This window comes from Myotis brandtii, unplaced genomic scaffold, assembly GCF_000412655.1.
Source record: "Myotis brandtii unplaced genomic scaffold, ASM41265v1 scaffold187, whole genome shotgun sequence".
Lineage (NCBI taxonomy): Eukaryota > Metazoa > Chordata > Mammalia > Chiroptera > Vespertilionidae > Myotis > Myotis brandtii.
In genome coordinates, this window is record NW_005356944.1 from 2,409,120 (window position 1) to 2,420,056 (window position 10,937).

General features: G+C 55.9%; 2 protein-coding genes across 8 annotated transcripts in view; one reads left to right on the top strand and one right to left on the bottom strand.

The window, feature by feature from the left end:
- Positions 1 to 6: 6 nt before the first annotated feature.
- On the top strand, positions 7 to 2,977 carry RCE1 (Ras converting CAAX endopeptidase 1). Of its 4 annotated transcripts, none has more exons than XM_005864302.2 (7): positions 7 to 178; positions 273 to 356; positions 615 to 693; positions 1,389 to 1,556; positions 1,684 to 1,755; positions 2,003 to 2,065; positions 2,348 to 2,977. In XM_005864302.2, the coding sequence occupies exons 2-7, from the start codon at positions 297 to 299 to the stop codon at positions 2,581 to 2,583; spliced, it is 678 nt and encodes a 225-aa protein (XP_005864364.1). In that variant the 5' UTR covers positions 7 to 178; positions 273 to 296; the 3' UTR covers positions 2,584 to 2,977. The 4 variants fall into 4 exon arrangements, with proteins under 4 accessions (XP_005864364.1, XP_014393576.1, XP_005864365.1 ...); XM_014538090.1 differs by having other exon boundaries at positions 277 to 356; XM_005864303.2 differs by lacking the exon at positions 2,003 to 2,065.
- A 1,535-nt stretch (positions 2,978 to 4,512) lies between these two features.
- Positions 4,513 to 10,937, bottom strand: part of PC (pyruvate carboxylase) — a 69,596-nt gene continuing 63,171 nt past the window's right edge. For all 4 annotated transcript variants that reach the window (XM_014538088.1, XM_005864310.2, XM_005864311.2 and 1 more), the window contains 11 exons: positions 9,420 to 9,564; positions 8,966 to 9,055; positions 8,661 to 8,882; positions 8,101 to 8,257; positions 7,291 to 7,531; positions 6,908 to 7,157; positions 6,208 to 6,452; positions 5,947 to 6,126; positions 5,623 to 5,871; positions 5,228 to 5,368; positions 4,513 to 5,150 (listed from right to left, as the gene is read on the bottom strand). In XM_014538088.1, coding sequence (XP_014393574.1) covers positions 4,902 to 5,150; positions 5,228 to 5,368; positions 5,623 to 5,871; positions 5,947 to 6,126; positions 6,208 to 6,452; positions 6,908 to 7,157; positions 7,291 to 7,531; positions 8,101 to 8,257; positions 8,661 to 8,882; positions 8,966 to 9,055; positions 9,420 to 9,564 — 2,169 coding nt within the window. In that variant the 3' untranslated portion in view covers positions 4,513 to 4,901. The remainder of the gene's footprint in view (positions 5,151 to 5,227; positions 5,369 to 5,622; positions 5,872 to 5,946; positions 6,127 to 6,207; positions 6,453 to 6,907; positions 7,158 to 7,290; positions 7,532 to 8,100; positions 8,258 to 8,660; positions 8,883 to 8,965; positions 9,056 to 9,419; positions 9,565 to 10,937) is intronic.

The window sequence follows — 10,937 nt, forward strand, 5'->3', positions numbered from 1 at the left end:
TTGGGGGGAACTGAGGGCGGGGCTGCGCTGTCGGAGGGCGACTTTGGGCCCCTGAACTTAATGCCCCCTCCGTAGGGACCACCCTGCCGTCATCAAGCGGCGCTTCACCAGTGTCCTAGTGGTGTCCAGTCTCTCGCCCCTCTGCGTGCTACTCTGGAGGGAACTCACAGGCATCCAGGTGCAAAGGAGGCGGGGCAGAGGGCAACAGGGGAGAGATCGCAGGGGTCTTTGGGGGAGGGAGCAAGACTGATGCTTCCTTTCCTGTGGCTCAGCCAGGCACATCCCTGCTCACGCTGATGGGCTTCAGGCTGGAGGGCATTTTCCCAGCAGCACTGCTGCCCCTGCTGCTGACCATGGTGAGTCCTCCATTACCTTTCCTCCTCTGTTCTTTGTATTAGCATGACGCTCCTTTCTGTGACCTTTTTTACTTATCCTGCTTGTGTCCAGTATGTGCCTGATGGGAGACAGGAATTGTGAGATGGCTCGAGGCCCTCGGGTATGCATTGGTGGGGAAATCCCGGCTGAGAATAGGAAACTTGAGGCCTTTTCTGGGCAAAAGCCGTGGATTATAGTTGAAGCCTTTCATTTGATTGCTCCTGTTTTTGTGTCTCCAGATCCTTTTTCTGGGCCCACTGATGCAGCTCTCAATGGATTGCCCCCGTGACCTGGCAGATGGGTTAAAGGTTGTCTTAGGTGAGTCCTCAGGGCTGAGGGAAAAAGCAGGCAGGCAGTCCAGGACAGGGGGAATCATGATGGGACCTGAACATGAGATGTGAGATGTTTTTTATTTCCTCACCAGTAAGATGGGAACATATAGCAGGTGTCCTTTAAGCGTTGGTTCCTGATGTTTAGGGATCCTCCTAGGGACCCCTAAAAGTGTATTTGGTGTTGACTAGAGAGCATTTTTATTTCCCTTAACCTTCGGCTTCTCTAAGCAGAGTTAGTTAGTCTTGGCAGATTTTGATGTTTCCAGATATCCTACCTCAGCTACTAATGGCCTTCCCATTGTCTTCTTGAGACATTGTCTTATGCTGATAAACAAAGCTGGACCCTTATATGTTCTGAGTATGCATGCCTAACCTGAGTTTGGCCAGGAAAAGATTGTGGGAGGCCTCTAGGGCAGTGGTTCTCAACCTTCTGGCCCTTTAAATACAGTTCCTCATGTTGTGACCCAACCATAAAATTATTTTCGTTGCTACTTCATAACTGTAGTGTTGGTACTGTTATGAATCATGTAAATACCTGATATGCAGGATGGTCTTAGGCGACCCCTGTGAAAGGGTCGTTCGACCGCCAAAGGGGTCTCGACCCACAGGTTGAGAACCGCTGCTCTAGGGTCTCTCTTCAATAGCTAGCCACTCATTGCTTGTCTTGAATCCCCTCCCTAGCCCCTCGCTCCTGGGCCCGCTGCCTCATGGATATGCGTTGGCTTCGGAACCAAGTGATTGCGCCCCTTACAGAGGAGCTAGTGTTTCGGGCCTGCATGCTGCCCATGTTAGCACCGTGTACGGGCCTGGGCCCTGCCGTGTTCACCTGCCCACTGTTCTTTGGAGTTGGTGAGTGTGCAACCTGGTCCTCTGAGATGTTCCTAGCATGAGAGCTGAGAATGGGGCTTGGGGCAACGGTAGGGCATAGAGAGGGCAGGCTGAGAGCAATGTGATGTGGTTCTCGCCTTCTTCCTAGCCCATTTTCACCACATTTTTGAGCAGCTTCGATTCCGTCAGAGCAGTGTGGGGAGCATCTTCTTGTCTGCAGGTGAGTCCTAGAGAGCATGCCTGGGGTAATCCTGGATTGGGGGGCGGGGTGTGTGAGGGTGTCCCTAAATTAGCTACGATGAAAGAATTGGGAACAGAGGGCTATAATATTGGAGGGGCCAGGATTTGGGGTGTAGAGGACAGCTGTAGGTGCTGGGTCAGGGGGAAGGGGAACTCTGGCTGGTGGGTATAGTGCTGGGACAGGAAGGGCATGCAGGTGTGGTCACTCATGGCCTCCCTGTTTCCAGCGTTCCAGTTCTCCTACACAGCTGTCTTTGGTGCCTACACTGCTTTCCTCTTCATCCGTACAGGTTGGTCCCCAGTCCCTCACGATGCCCAGGTGTTCAAGGGCCCACAGGAGTAGGTGGGAGAATGGGAAAACTGTGTTTATGAGCAATTTTTTTTTTTTAACCATAGTTCTTGAGACAGGCTAAGGCAGGGCCCTCAGCCTGGTGAGGTTTGAGAGGTGGAAGCAAGCAGAGGCCATGGTGTGTGGGTGGACAGGTGGGACTGATCTCCTGTTCCAGGGGATGAGGTAATTACCCGAAGAGGTGGTGGGTCTACTCTAGAGCTGTTCTGTCTCCCTTTCCCAGGACACCTGATTGGGCCAGTTCTCTGCCACTCCTTCTGCAATTACATGGGCTTCCCTGCTGTATGTGCAGCCCTGGAGCATCCACAGAGGCGGCCCCTGCTGGCAGGCTATGCCCTGGGTGTAGGACTCTTCCTGCTTCTACTTCAGCCCCTTACGGACCCGAAGCTCTACGGCAGTCTTCCCCTTTGTGTGCTTTTGGAGCAAGCAGGGGACTCAGAGGCTCCCCTGTGCTCCTGACCCATGCTCCTGTACACCTATGAACTCTCATGGGCTCCTCAGCCCCTCCCCATCAAGGGGTACTGCAGGGGAGGAGCTGGCTGGGGTCCCGAGATCTCAGGAATTTTTGTAGGGGATTGAAGCCAGAGCTAGTTAAATCCCAGGGACCAAGAGAAAGGAGCAGATAGCCAAAGGGTGCAGCCCCTCTTGAAAGGGGAGAAGCAGGCCCCAGGAGCTGTGCACTCCCTCCCTCACTGTGGACTGCTGCTTCTCAGCTCCTCTGTCCCTGAAAAGCTGCTGAGGGATAGAATTTACAGAAACCCCTCTCCCCCCAACTTCCCAGGGTTTTCTCACTGTCTTTTTGCATCAGGACTTTGTATTGGGATATTAAAGAGATTTAACTTGGGTAACATGGCCTTGGACCTTTGGGAATTAGTCTGTTTGGAGTCTTGGGAGTATGCCTGGTAGGGACAGTTCCCTGCAGTAGGGGGACAGGATGGGGACCTCTGTCTGACTTGGGTCTCGTAGCTTCCTTCTTACTGAGCGAGGCTCCAAGTCTTAGCAGAGGTGGATCTGGGACTGTAGGTACCAGGTGTGGGCCTACTCACTTTAGGGCCTGTGACTTAGCCACCAGGAAGTGGAACCCAGCACCCTGACCCCAGTGATAGAGCCTCCAACTTGTGTCTCCTGAGCGGGGGGAGTGTCGCCTCCACCAGGATCTCCCCAAAGTCTACCAGCCTCGAATTATGTAAGAGCAACTAGACCCAAAACGTTAGAAGAACCAGTTCAGATTACATGGAAGTAGAGGCTGTTCTAGTTGTCTCCATCTTGGATCTCTGCCACCATGCTGCTTGTCTGTCCCTGGAGGAACCCGGAACAAAGGCCTTGAAGAGAGCGCTGTAACTCAAGGTTCTTAGAACCTGCTCTTCCTCTTATTTTTAGAATGGTTTTCAGGTCCCATTCCAGACTCTAGGAGGGTGTTCTGAGTCCCATTCTCTGAGGCTGGTGGTGGAAGGAAAGGAAACGGGTGTGCAGTCACTACTCATGGCGCCCTCAGGCTGGCTGTGGCTGTCACACACCTACCTTGTGGAGAGCTCTGAGCAGCAGCTGTTGGAGGCAGAAGGGGTGAGCATAGACCTGTTCAGAGGGTACCTTTGGGATCTTGGAGACCAAAGAGGAGGAAGCCCAGGCCCACGCCAAAGATTAGGTTATAATACCCTGGGAGCACTGAGCTGGCAGGGTGCTAGGATGGATCCCTGGGAATCAGGGTATCTAGGCTCTGCCCCTCCTCTTCCTCTTATTCCTTCTCAGGAACTGTCTCCCCACCCCCACCATCCTCACCTCCCTATGCAGTGGCAGCAGTACAGTGGTGCAGGCAGGGTTACTGTTTCACCCTGCTGGTGGGGAACGGACTCAGGATAGGATTCTCCTGAGAGCTAATAATGGGGGATGGGCTGGATTAGATCCCAAGAATCTCCATCGAGTGCTCCCAGCCTCCCACCAAAATTCTCATACCTGGAGGTTCCTATACTGAGGGTCTCGCCTGCTTCCCAGAACTGGTGCCTGTTTGCATCCAGTCTTAAAAGAATGGGGTGCGAGGTTGGCCCAGGGTTTAGAATGTAAAGCAGTTGGTTGGGAAGCAAGTTTACTGGCAGCCTAGGTTTGAACCCTCTGCCTCTTACTAGCTGTGGGGTCCTTCCTATGACTCCATCTGTGTCCATAAAACGGGGAAAGGTTGATTGCCTGAGCCACTTCCTCCACCCACCCAAGCTCTCAGTAATTTTGGGGTGTGTATACAGTAGGTACTCAGTAGTAGCTTAAATCAAGGCCACTACTGCTATCCTCACTACCCTCCAAGGAAGAAGATACAGCTTGCCTGGGGAGTCAAAGGGGCAGCTCTGCCCTCTGTGAATGGCATGTGGGGTGGGCTGCAAAGGACCCACGATGGAGGGCAGGTGAAAGTCAGTTTTATTGAGCAAAGTTCTCAAGACCTGGGGCCCAGGTTCCTAACCCCCTTTCCAAGGTAGGACCCCCCAAATCTGCTCTCTAGAATCCTAGGCCCACCTGTGCCACCACCTCTAGTCTCCAGCAAGGATAGGACCCTCATTTGGCAAGAGGTGAATATGTGAGCTGCTGTCCACCAACAGGGAAAGGACAGATGGCTGGAGAAGGGGGATGGGCCACCGCAGGCATTGTCTCCTGCGATAAGCAGCTGAGGCCAGGAGCTCCAGGGCCAAGCCTTCTTGCACTCAGGCACTGGCTGGCCTGGGCCTGCCCTGGCAGCACAGCGTCTATAAAAGGCTTGGGCTGGGGATGGCCAGGTTGCAAGTCAGGCAAGATCACTCAATTTCCAGGATAAGGTCATCACCTTCCAGTGTCATGTCTGTGGTTACATGGACCTTGAGGACAGTGCCTTCCATGGGTGAGGTCACCACAGTCTCCATCTTCATGGCGCTGAGCACACACAGGGGCTGGCCTTTGACCACCTTGTCCCCTGCTGCCACCTTGATGTCTATCATCTTCCCAGGCATAGGTGCCCCGATCTGGCCCTTCACATCCTTCAGGGCCTTGGGGTGGAAGTGCATCTCCTGCAGGTGGCAGAGGAGACATGAAACACCAGGCCCTGCCCATCCCCACCACCTAGCTGGCACAGGGGGAGCCTTACCTTCATGGCCTGAGTGTCCTTGACCAGAATGGACCGCAGCTGCCCATTGAGCTCGAAGAAGACCTGTCTCTGGCCGGCCCAGTTCAGGTCACTTACGGCCAGGGCTTTGATGTGCAATGTCTTGCCCCTCTCCAGTTCCACCTGCAGGGAGGATGTGGAAGCTCAGCTGAAGGGGCAAGTATGGGGAGAGCAGCCCCCTAGGCAAGTCCCCACCTTGAGTCTCAGCTCCTTACTAACAAAGGCCTAGCTCCCTGGTCTCCTAAGGGTACTTTGTGTACTCATAGCTCTCAAGGCCCAGTGATAGCCAGGCAGTCTGGCACTCTAGATGTGCTGGGGTCCTGCTGCGGGGGCAGGGCTCCTGGGCTGGAGTGTACAAAGATGCCAGAGCCACAGACCTCAAACTCCTCTGCAATTTTGGGACCCTGCAGGAAGAGGCGGGTGTTGAGGCTATCCACAGGCCCAAAGGTGGAAGTGAAGTCCTTGAACTGAGTGAAGACATCGGGGTACATGGCCGCTGAGAGCACGTCCTCTGGGGTCACTTCGTCCCCATGCCGCTCTATCAGTTCCTTCTCCAGTGCCTGCAGATCCAGGGGAGGGAGAGAGGCTCCAGGCCGCCCCTCCACCCTTGGCAGGTCCTTTAACACCTGGGAAGCACAGCAGAGGATCAGACCTAATTCTCGTACCCAATCCCACCTCCCATTGTGCTGGGCCTTCCCTACCTTGGAACGAAAGGGCTCAGGGAATCCCCCATGGGGGATGCCGATGTAGCCCTGCAGGAACTCCACCACAGAGCGGGGGAAGGACAGCTCTTCTGCTTGGGCCTCGGCCTCTGCCCGGCTTAACCCGTTCTGCACCATGAACTGGGCCAGATCCCCCACGATTTTGGAGGAGGGTGTCACCTGAGGAGATAGGCCCTTGGATCAGAGTGCCAGGCACCTTATGGAAGCCCAGAAGCACAGGTAAGGACACGCCTGGCTTACCTTGATGAGGTCACCTAGCATCTGGTTGGCCTCCACGTAGGCCTTCTTGACTTCCTTGAACTTGGAGCCGAGCCCCATGCTGTGTGCCTGGAAGTGCAGGTTGGTGTACTGACCCCCTGGAATCTCATTCTCATACACATCCGAGTTGCCAGACTTCATGGTAGCCGTGCAGTCAAAGGCCGCATACAGTCCCCGGGCCCCCTCCCAGTACTCACTGTAGTCAAACACGCGCTCCAGGGGTACCCCTGCAGGGAGCCAGAGGCAGGGGAGGGGTTGGAAATGTGCTAAGCTCCCAGGTGCTCCTCCCAGGACCCCAGGACCAGCTCAGGTCCCACTCAGAATGGAGTGACGGACAGCAAGACCAGGGAAGAACATTTGGAGTCTAGGACAGGGATGGCGAACCTTGTGAGCTCGGCGTGTCAGCATTTTGAAAAACCCTAACTTTGGTGCCATGTCACATATAGAAATTTTTTGATATTTGCAACCATAGTAAAACAAAGACTTATATTTTTGATATTTATTTTATATATTTAAATGCCATTTAACAAAGAAAAATCAACCAAAAAAATGAGTTCGCATGTCACCTCTGACACACGTGTCATAGGTTCGCCATCACTGGTCTAGGAGAGGTCAGGCTACTGGGACTGGTGGAGGCTATGGCTTTGAGAGGGGAATGGCCATGGGCTGCTGCTGTTCCTACCTGTGTCCAGGGGAGTCCCTCGGGTACAGGCCACCAGAGCCCCCATACTGGGCTGTGAAGTCATCCCTGACATGGAATCAGATGCCACGTCCACCACATCAGCCCCAGCCTGGGCACAGGCCAGCATGGCTGCCACACCTGCCCCTGACGTGTCGTGGGTATGGATATGCAGCGGGAGGTCAGGAAAGCGGTCCCGGAGAGAGCCGACCAGCATGGTGCAGGCCGCTGGCTTCAGCAGCCCTGCCATGTCCTGGGGAAGAGGAGAAAACGATGGTAAGAAGTGGGCACGATGTGTGCATGACGGGGGAGTTGGGAAACGTGGTAAGGAGGTAGGGGAGATGGGAAATTGGGGAGACTGCTGTAGGTGGGCTGGGCCCAGGCACCTTAATGCACAGTATGTGGGTGCCAGCTCGCACCAGCTCTTCAGCCAAATCCATGTAGTACTGCAGTGAGTATTTGGTGCGGCTGGGGTCGGCCACGTCACCAGTGTAAGAGATGGCGGCTTCTACCACACCACCGGCACTGCCCACTGCCTCCGTGCCCAGCAGCAGATTGGGCAGGTAGTTGAGGGAGTCAAAGACCCGGAAGACATCCATGCCATTTTCCTTGGCCACCTCACAGAACCTGAGTGCGTAGAAGAGTCCAGGGGTTAGCCACATCCTGCTTTTCCCTCACCCCTCACATCTTTCTCTGGTTCGTGGTCCAGTATGGGCCCTGGGGAATGAGTCAGTCAGGCCTGGCAGAGGGCATGGTCCCCACAGAGCAGGAGTGGGCACCACCCTGTGGATAAGGCCTCCAGGGAAGCCTGGTCTGGGCAGGGTTGTCCCAGAGGCATCTGGCACCAAGCAAAGGTGTCCTACACTAGTGCCCAGGTCAAAGGATTAGCTGGGGATTCTCTGCAAAGCAGTGGCAGGCTAAGGGAGAAAGCACTGAACAGCCCAGCTCTACACCACACGGCCTGGGACAAGTCACCTGCCGGCTTGGGATCTCCACTGTGCCATGATCTAGAAGCCTGTCCAGGTCTCCAACTATAATTCTACATTTTACAACATTTCCAAATAGCAGGCCTTACTGGGTGCAGCTACTGGGAGTCTTGGTTGTGAGTCTGCTGTGGGGAGTGCAGGCTGTTGCAGTGTGGCCTGGCACGTGCTGGGCCACGTCATGCAGTGTCTACCCACCCACCCCAGGCTCACTTGAAGACCACATTGTCAGGATAGTTGGTGTAGCCCACGGCATTGGCCCCCCGCAGCAGCATCTGGAATGGGATGTTGGGGATGAGCTCCCGGAGCTCCTGCAGACGCCGCCAAGGGCACTCGTATAGGAAGCGCATTGCAACATCAAACGTGGCTCCTGCACAGGGACCAAGAGCCCCAGGTCAGCCCATGTCCTCGGGACCCCACCACGCCTTGCAGCTCTGATGCTCTGGTCCCAATGCCAGCCCCTACTTCGGGGTCCCTCCTGCTCCCACCAAGACCCTCACAGACTTTTCCCTTCAGTGATCTCAGGGTAGTTCAGGCTGTGTCCTTCCTTTGGCAGTCTCTACTATAATCAACATTTCCCCACAGCTCTGATCTCAGGCCTGGCGAGAGTGGGCACCAGTCACTGTTTGCTGAATAAACATACACTGTGCCTTGTTCAGTTCTCACTGGTTCTCTCAATGTTAATGTCTCTAGCTTCTCTTGAGAGTCTCCAATGCCTGGCCACACTGTGGGTGCCCAATTCTTGTCAGGTTCTGTACCATATGCCAGCCTACCTCCCCAGTTCTCTATGCTGAAGAGCTTGTTGAAGTTGTGGGCAACATAGGGGGAAATCTTTTTGAGGTCATGGGTTCGCACACGAGTGGCCAGCAGTGACTGGTGGGCATCCCTGAAGGTTGTGTCCATCAGCAGCAACCCCTGGTGGTTCCGCACAGCTCGAGCAAAGCCCTCAGGCCCCTCTCGCAGCAGGATATCTCTGAAACCAGCCGGGGGCGGGCCTAGGGCAGACCAGGCATTAGTACCCATCCTGCAGGTGGCATCCTCTGTCTCCCCATGAGTTGGCAAAATTGATCTCACTTACCTATGGGCACCACAGGGACAATGGGGTCTGTGGAGCTGGGGTCGGCCTTAACGGGGATTGGGGTGGTCGGGCCATTCACCATGACATGTCCTGTAGAGAGAGTGGGCAGTGGTTCAGGGCAGGTTGGGCAGAGTCTGAGTTGAGGGTAGGAGTGAGAGTATGTGGGATTGGGGATGGAGGGATTCCTCCAGGATCCCCAGTCCTCCAGCTGGTCCTTGTCCTCTCCAAAGCCAGGCCCTCCTGGGTCCAGGCAGTGAGGACGGATTGAGGACCATGCAGATAGAAAAAAAAGGGGTGTGTGTGTCTATAAGTTCATGAGCAAGGAGGTTGGGCAGGAAGGCAAAGGAAAGGAGAAGGACCAGGTTGAGGGCAGGGGTGCTAGGAAGCTCTGGGCAGGAGGCCAGGAGCAAGGCATCAGAGAGGAGAGGAGAGCAGGGCAGTCTTGAGGCCGGACCGAGGTAGTACAGCAGCTTCTGGGCCCGGTTCTGTGCGGGCCGCAGCTGGAATAGCTCCGGGTTCTCGTCAATGAACTGGGTGTCCACGGTGCCTCCCAGGAACTGCTGGTTGTTGAGCACGTTCTGCAGGAAGGGGATGTTGGTCTGCAGAACAGAGGTGGGTGGGAGGGTGTCACCATTTGTCATGGCAAGAAGCTAGCTGAAGGGGCCACCAAGGCCAGCTTCCTAGTTCCCTAGGATGCCATGCTCCCTGTGGAGTGGCATTTCCCATCTCCTCACCCCCACCCACCGTCTGGCAGGGTCCCCTAAGCTGCAGGGCCTGAGCCCACTTCCTCCCTCCTTGCTCACCCCAGAGCAAGTGCTGACTCCCACCTCCTCCTTCCTCAGGAAGACAAGCACCTCCCACAGCAGGGCGGCATGAAGCAGCCACCCTCCTGCCCTCCCAGTCAGGCTTCTTGAAAGGTTCCTCCCTTCAACAGACACCCCCTCCCAGTGATATTCTCATTAAGGTCCCTCTGTGGGTAAACCCAGTGGGCACTTTCCCACCCTTCTCTTGCTAACAGCTCTACTTGGACGTTCTCTCCTGGGTTCCCAAGACATCTTGCCCTCCTCCCTAGTCGCCACTGGGGGCTTCTTTTGCTCCTGCAGGATGGAGTCTTCAGGGCTGTCACTGAGCTGTAGACAGTTCACGCTCCCTGGGACTAACTTGGCTTAGCCTAGAAAGGGGCTCCTGTTGGGGGTGGGGAGACCCCAGCTCCTAGCCCTTGATAGCCAAGCTTGGGCAGGAGCATGGAGGGGTCCGAATCAGGTCCAGCACCCTGGTCCTTTGTAGTGGTCCACCCACCAGGAAATACTCCATCCCTGGTATCTCCTAGTCCTCAGGCAACCTGGGTCCCCCTGCCCCTTCCCTTCCCTTTCCTCCAGACGTGATTCTTAGGGGACTGAGGTCGTTCCGCTAGGGCCTAGGACCTAGGGAAACGGTCCGGCAGGGGCCGAAAGGGGAGGGAGGGGCTGTGGGCCCAGCAAGGACCATTGACGCACAGCTTCAAACAGCGTGCCTCCGCCTGCCTGCTGGGAAACCTAGCCACGCCGACCAATCGGACCAGAGGCGGAGACCGGTTGGCTCCCTAGCTTGCTGGGCAGGCGGGGAGCCTGGGAAGAGGGAGGGAGGGAGGGAAGGGCAGGCAACGGGGCGCGGCGCCAGCTGGGAGACCCCGTGCGTGTTGGGGACCCTCCACGTGACTTGGTGATGCAGAACGGCTATGACCTTCAGCGTGTATCTGTGAATGCGAGGGTCCCAGTAACAGCGCGGGTTTGCGCCCGGCCCTGCCTGTGGGTGCGGGGACGTGGATGTGTGGGCATGTGTGGGTGTGTTGGGGAGGGTGCCCAGCGACATGTAACAAAGGCTCCCGGCTCTGTCTCTGGGAGATGGTGAAGGGGCCCACAAGCTGGCGCTTTGTCTGGCTGCAGAGTGACGGTTTGCGCAGCAGCAGCAGCAGCAGCAGCAGCAGCAGCGG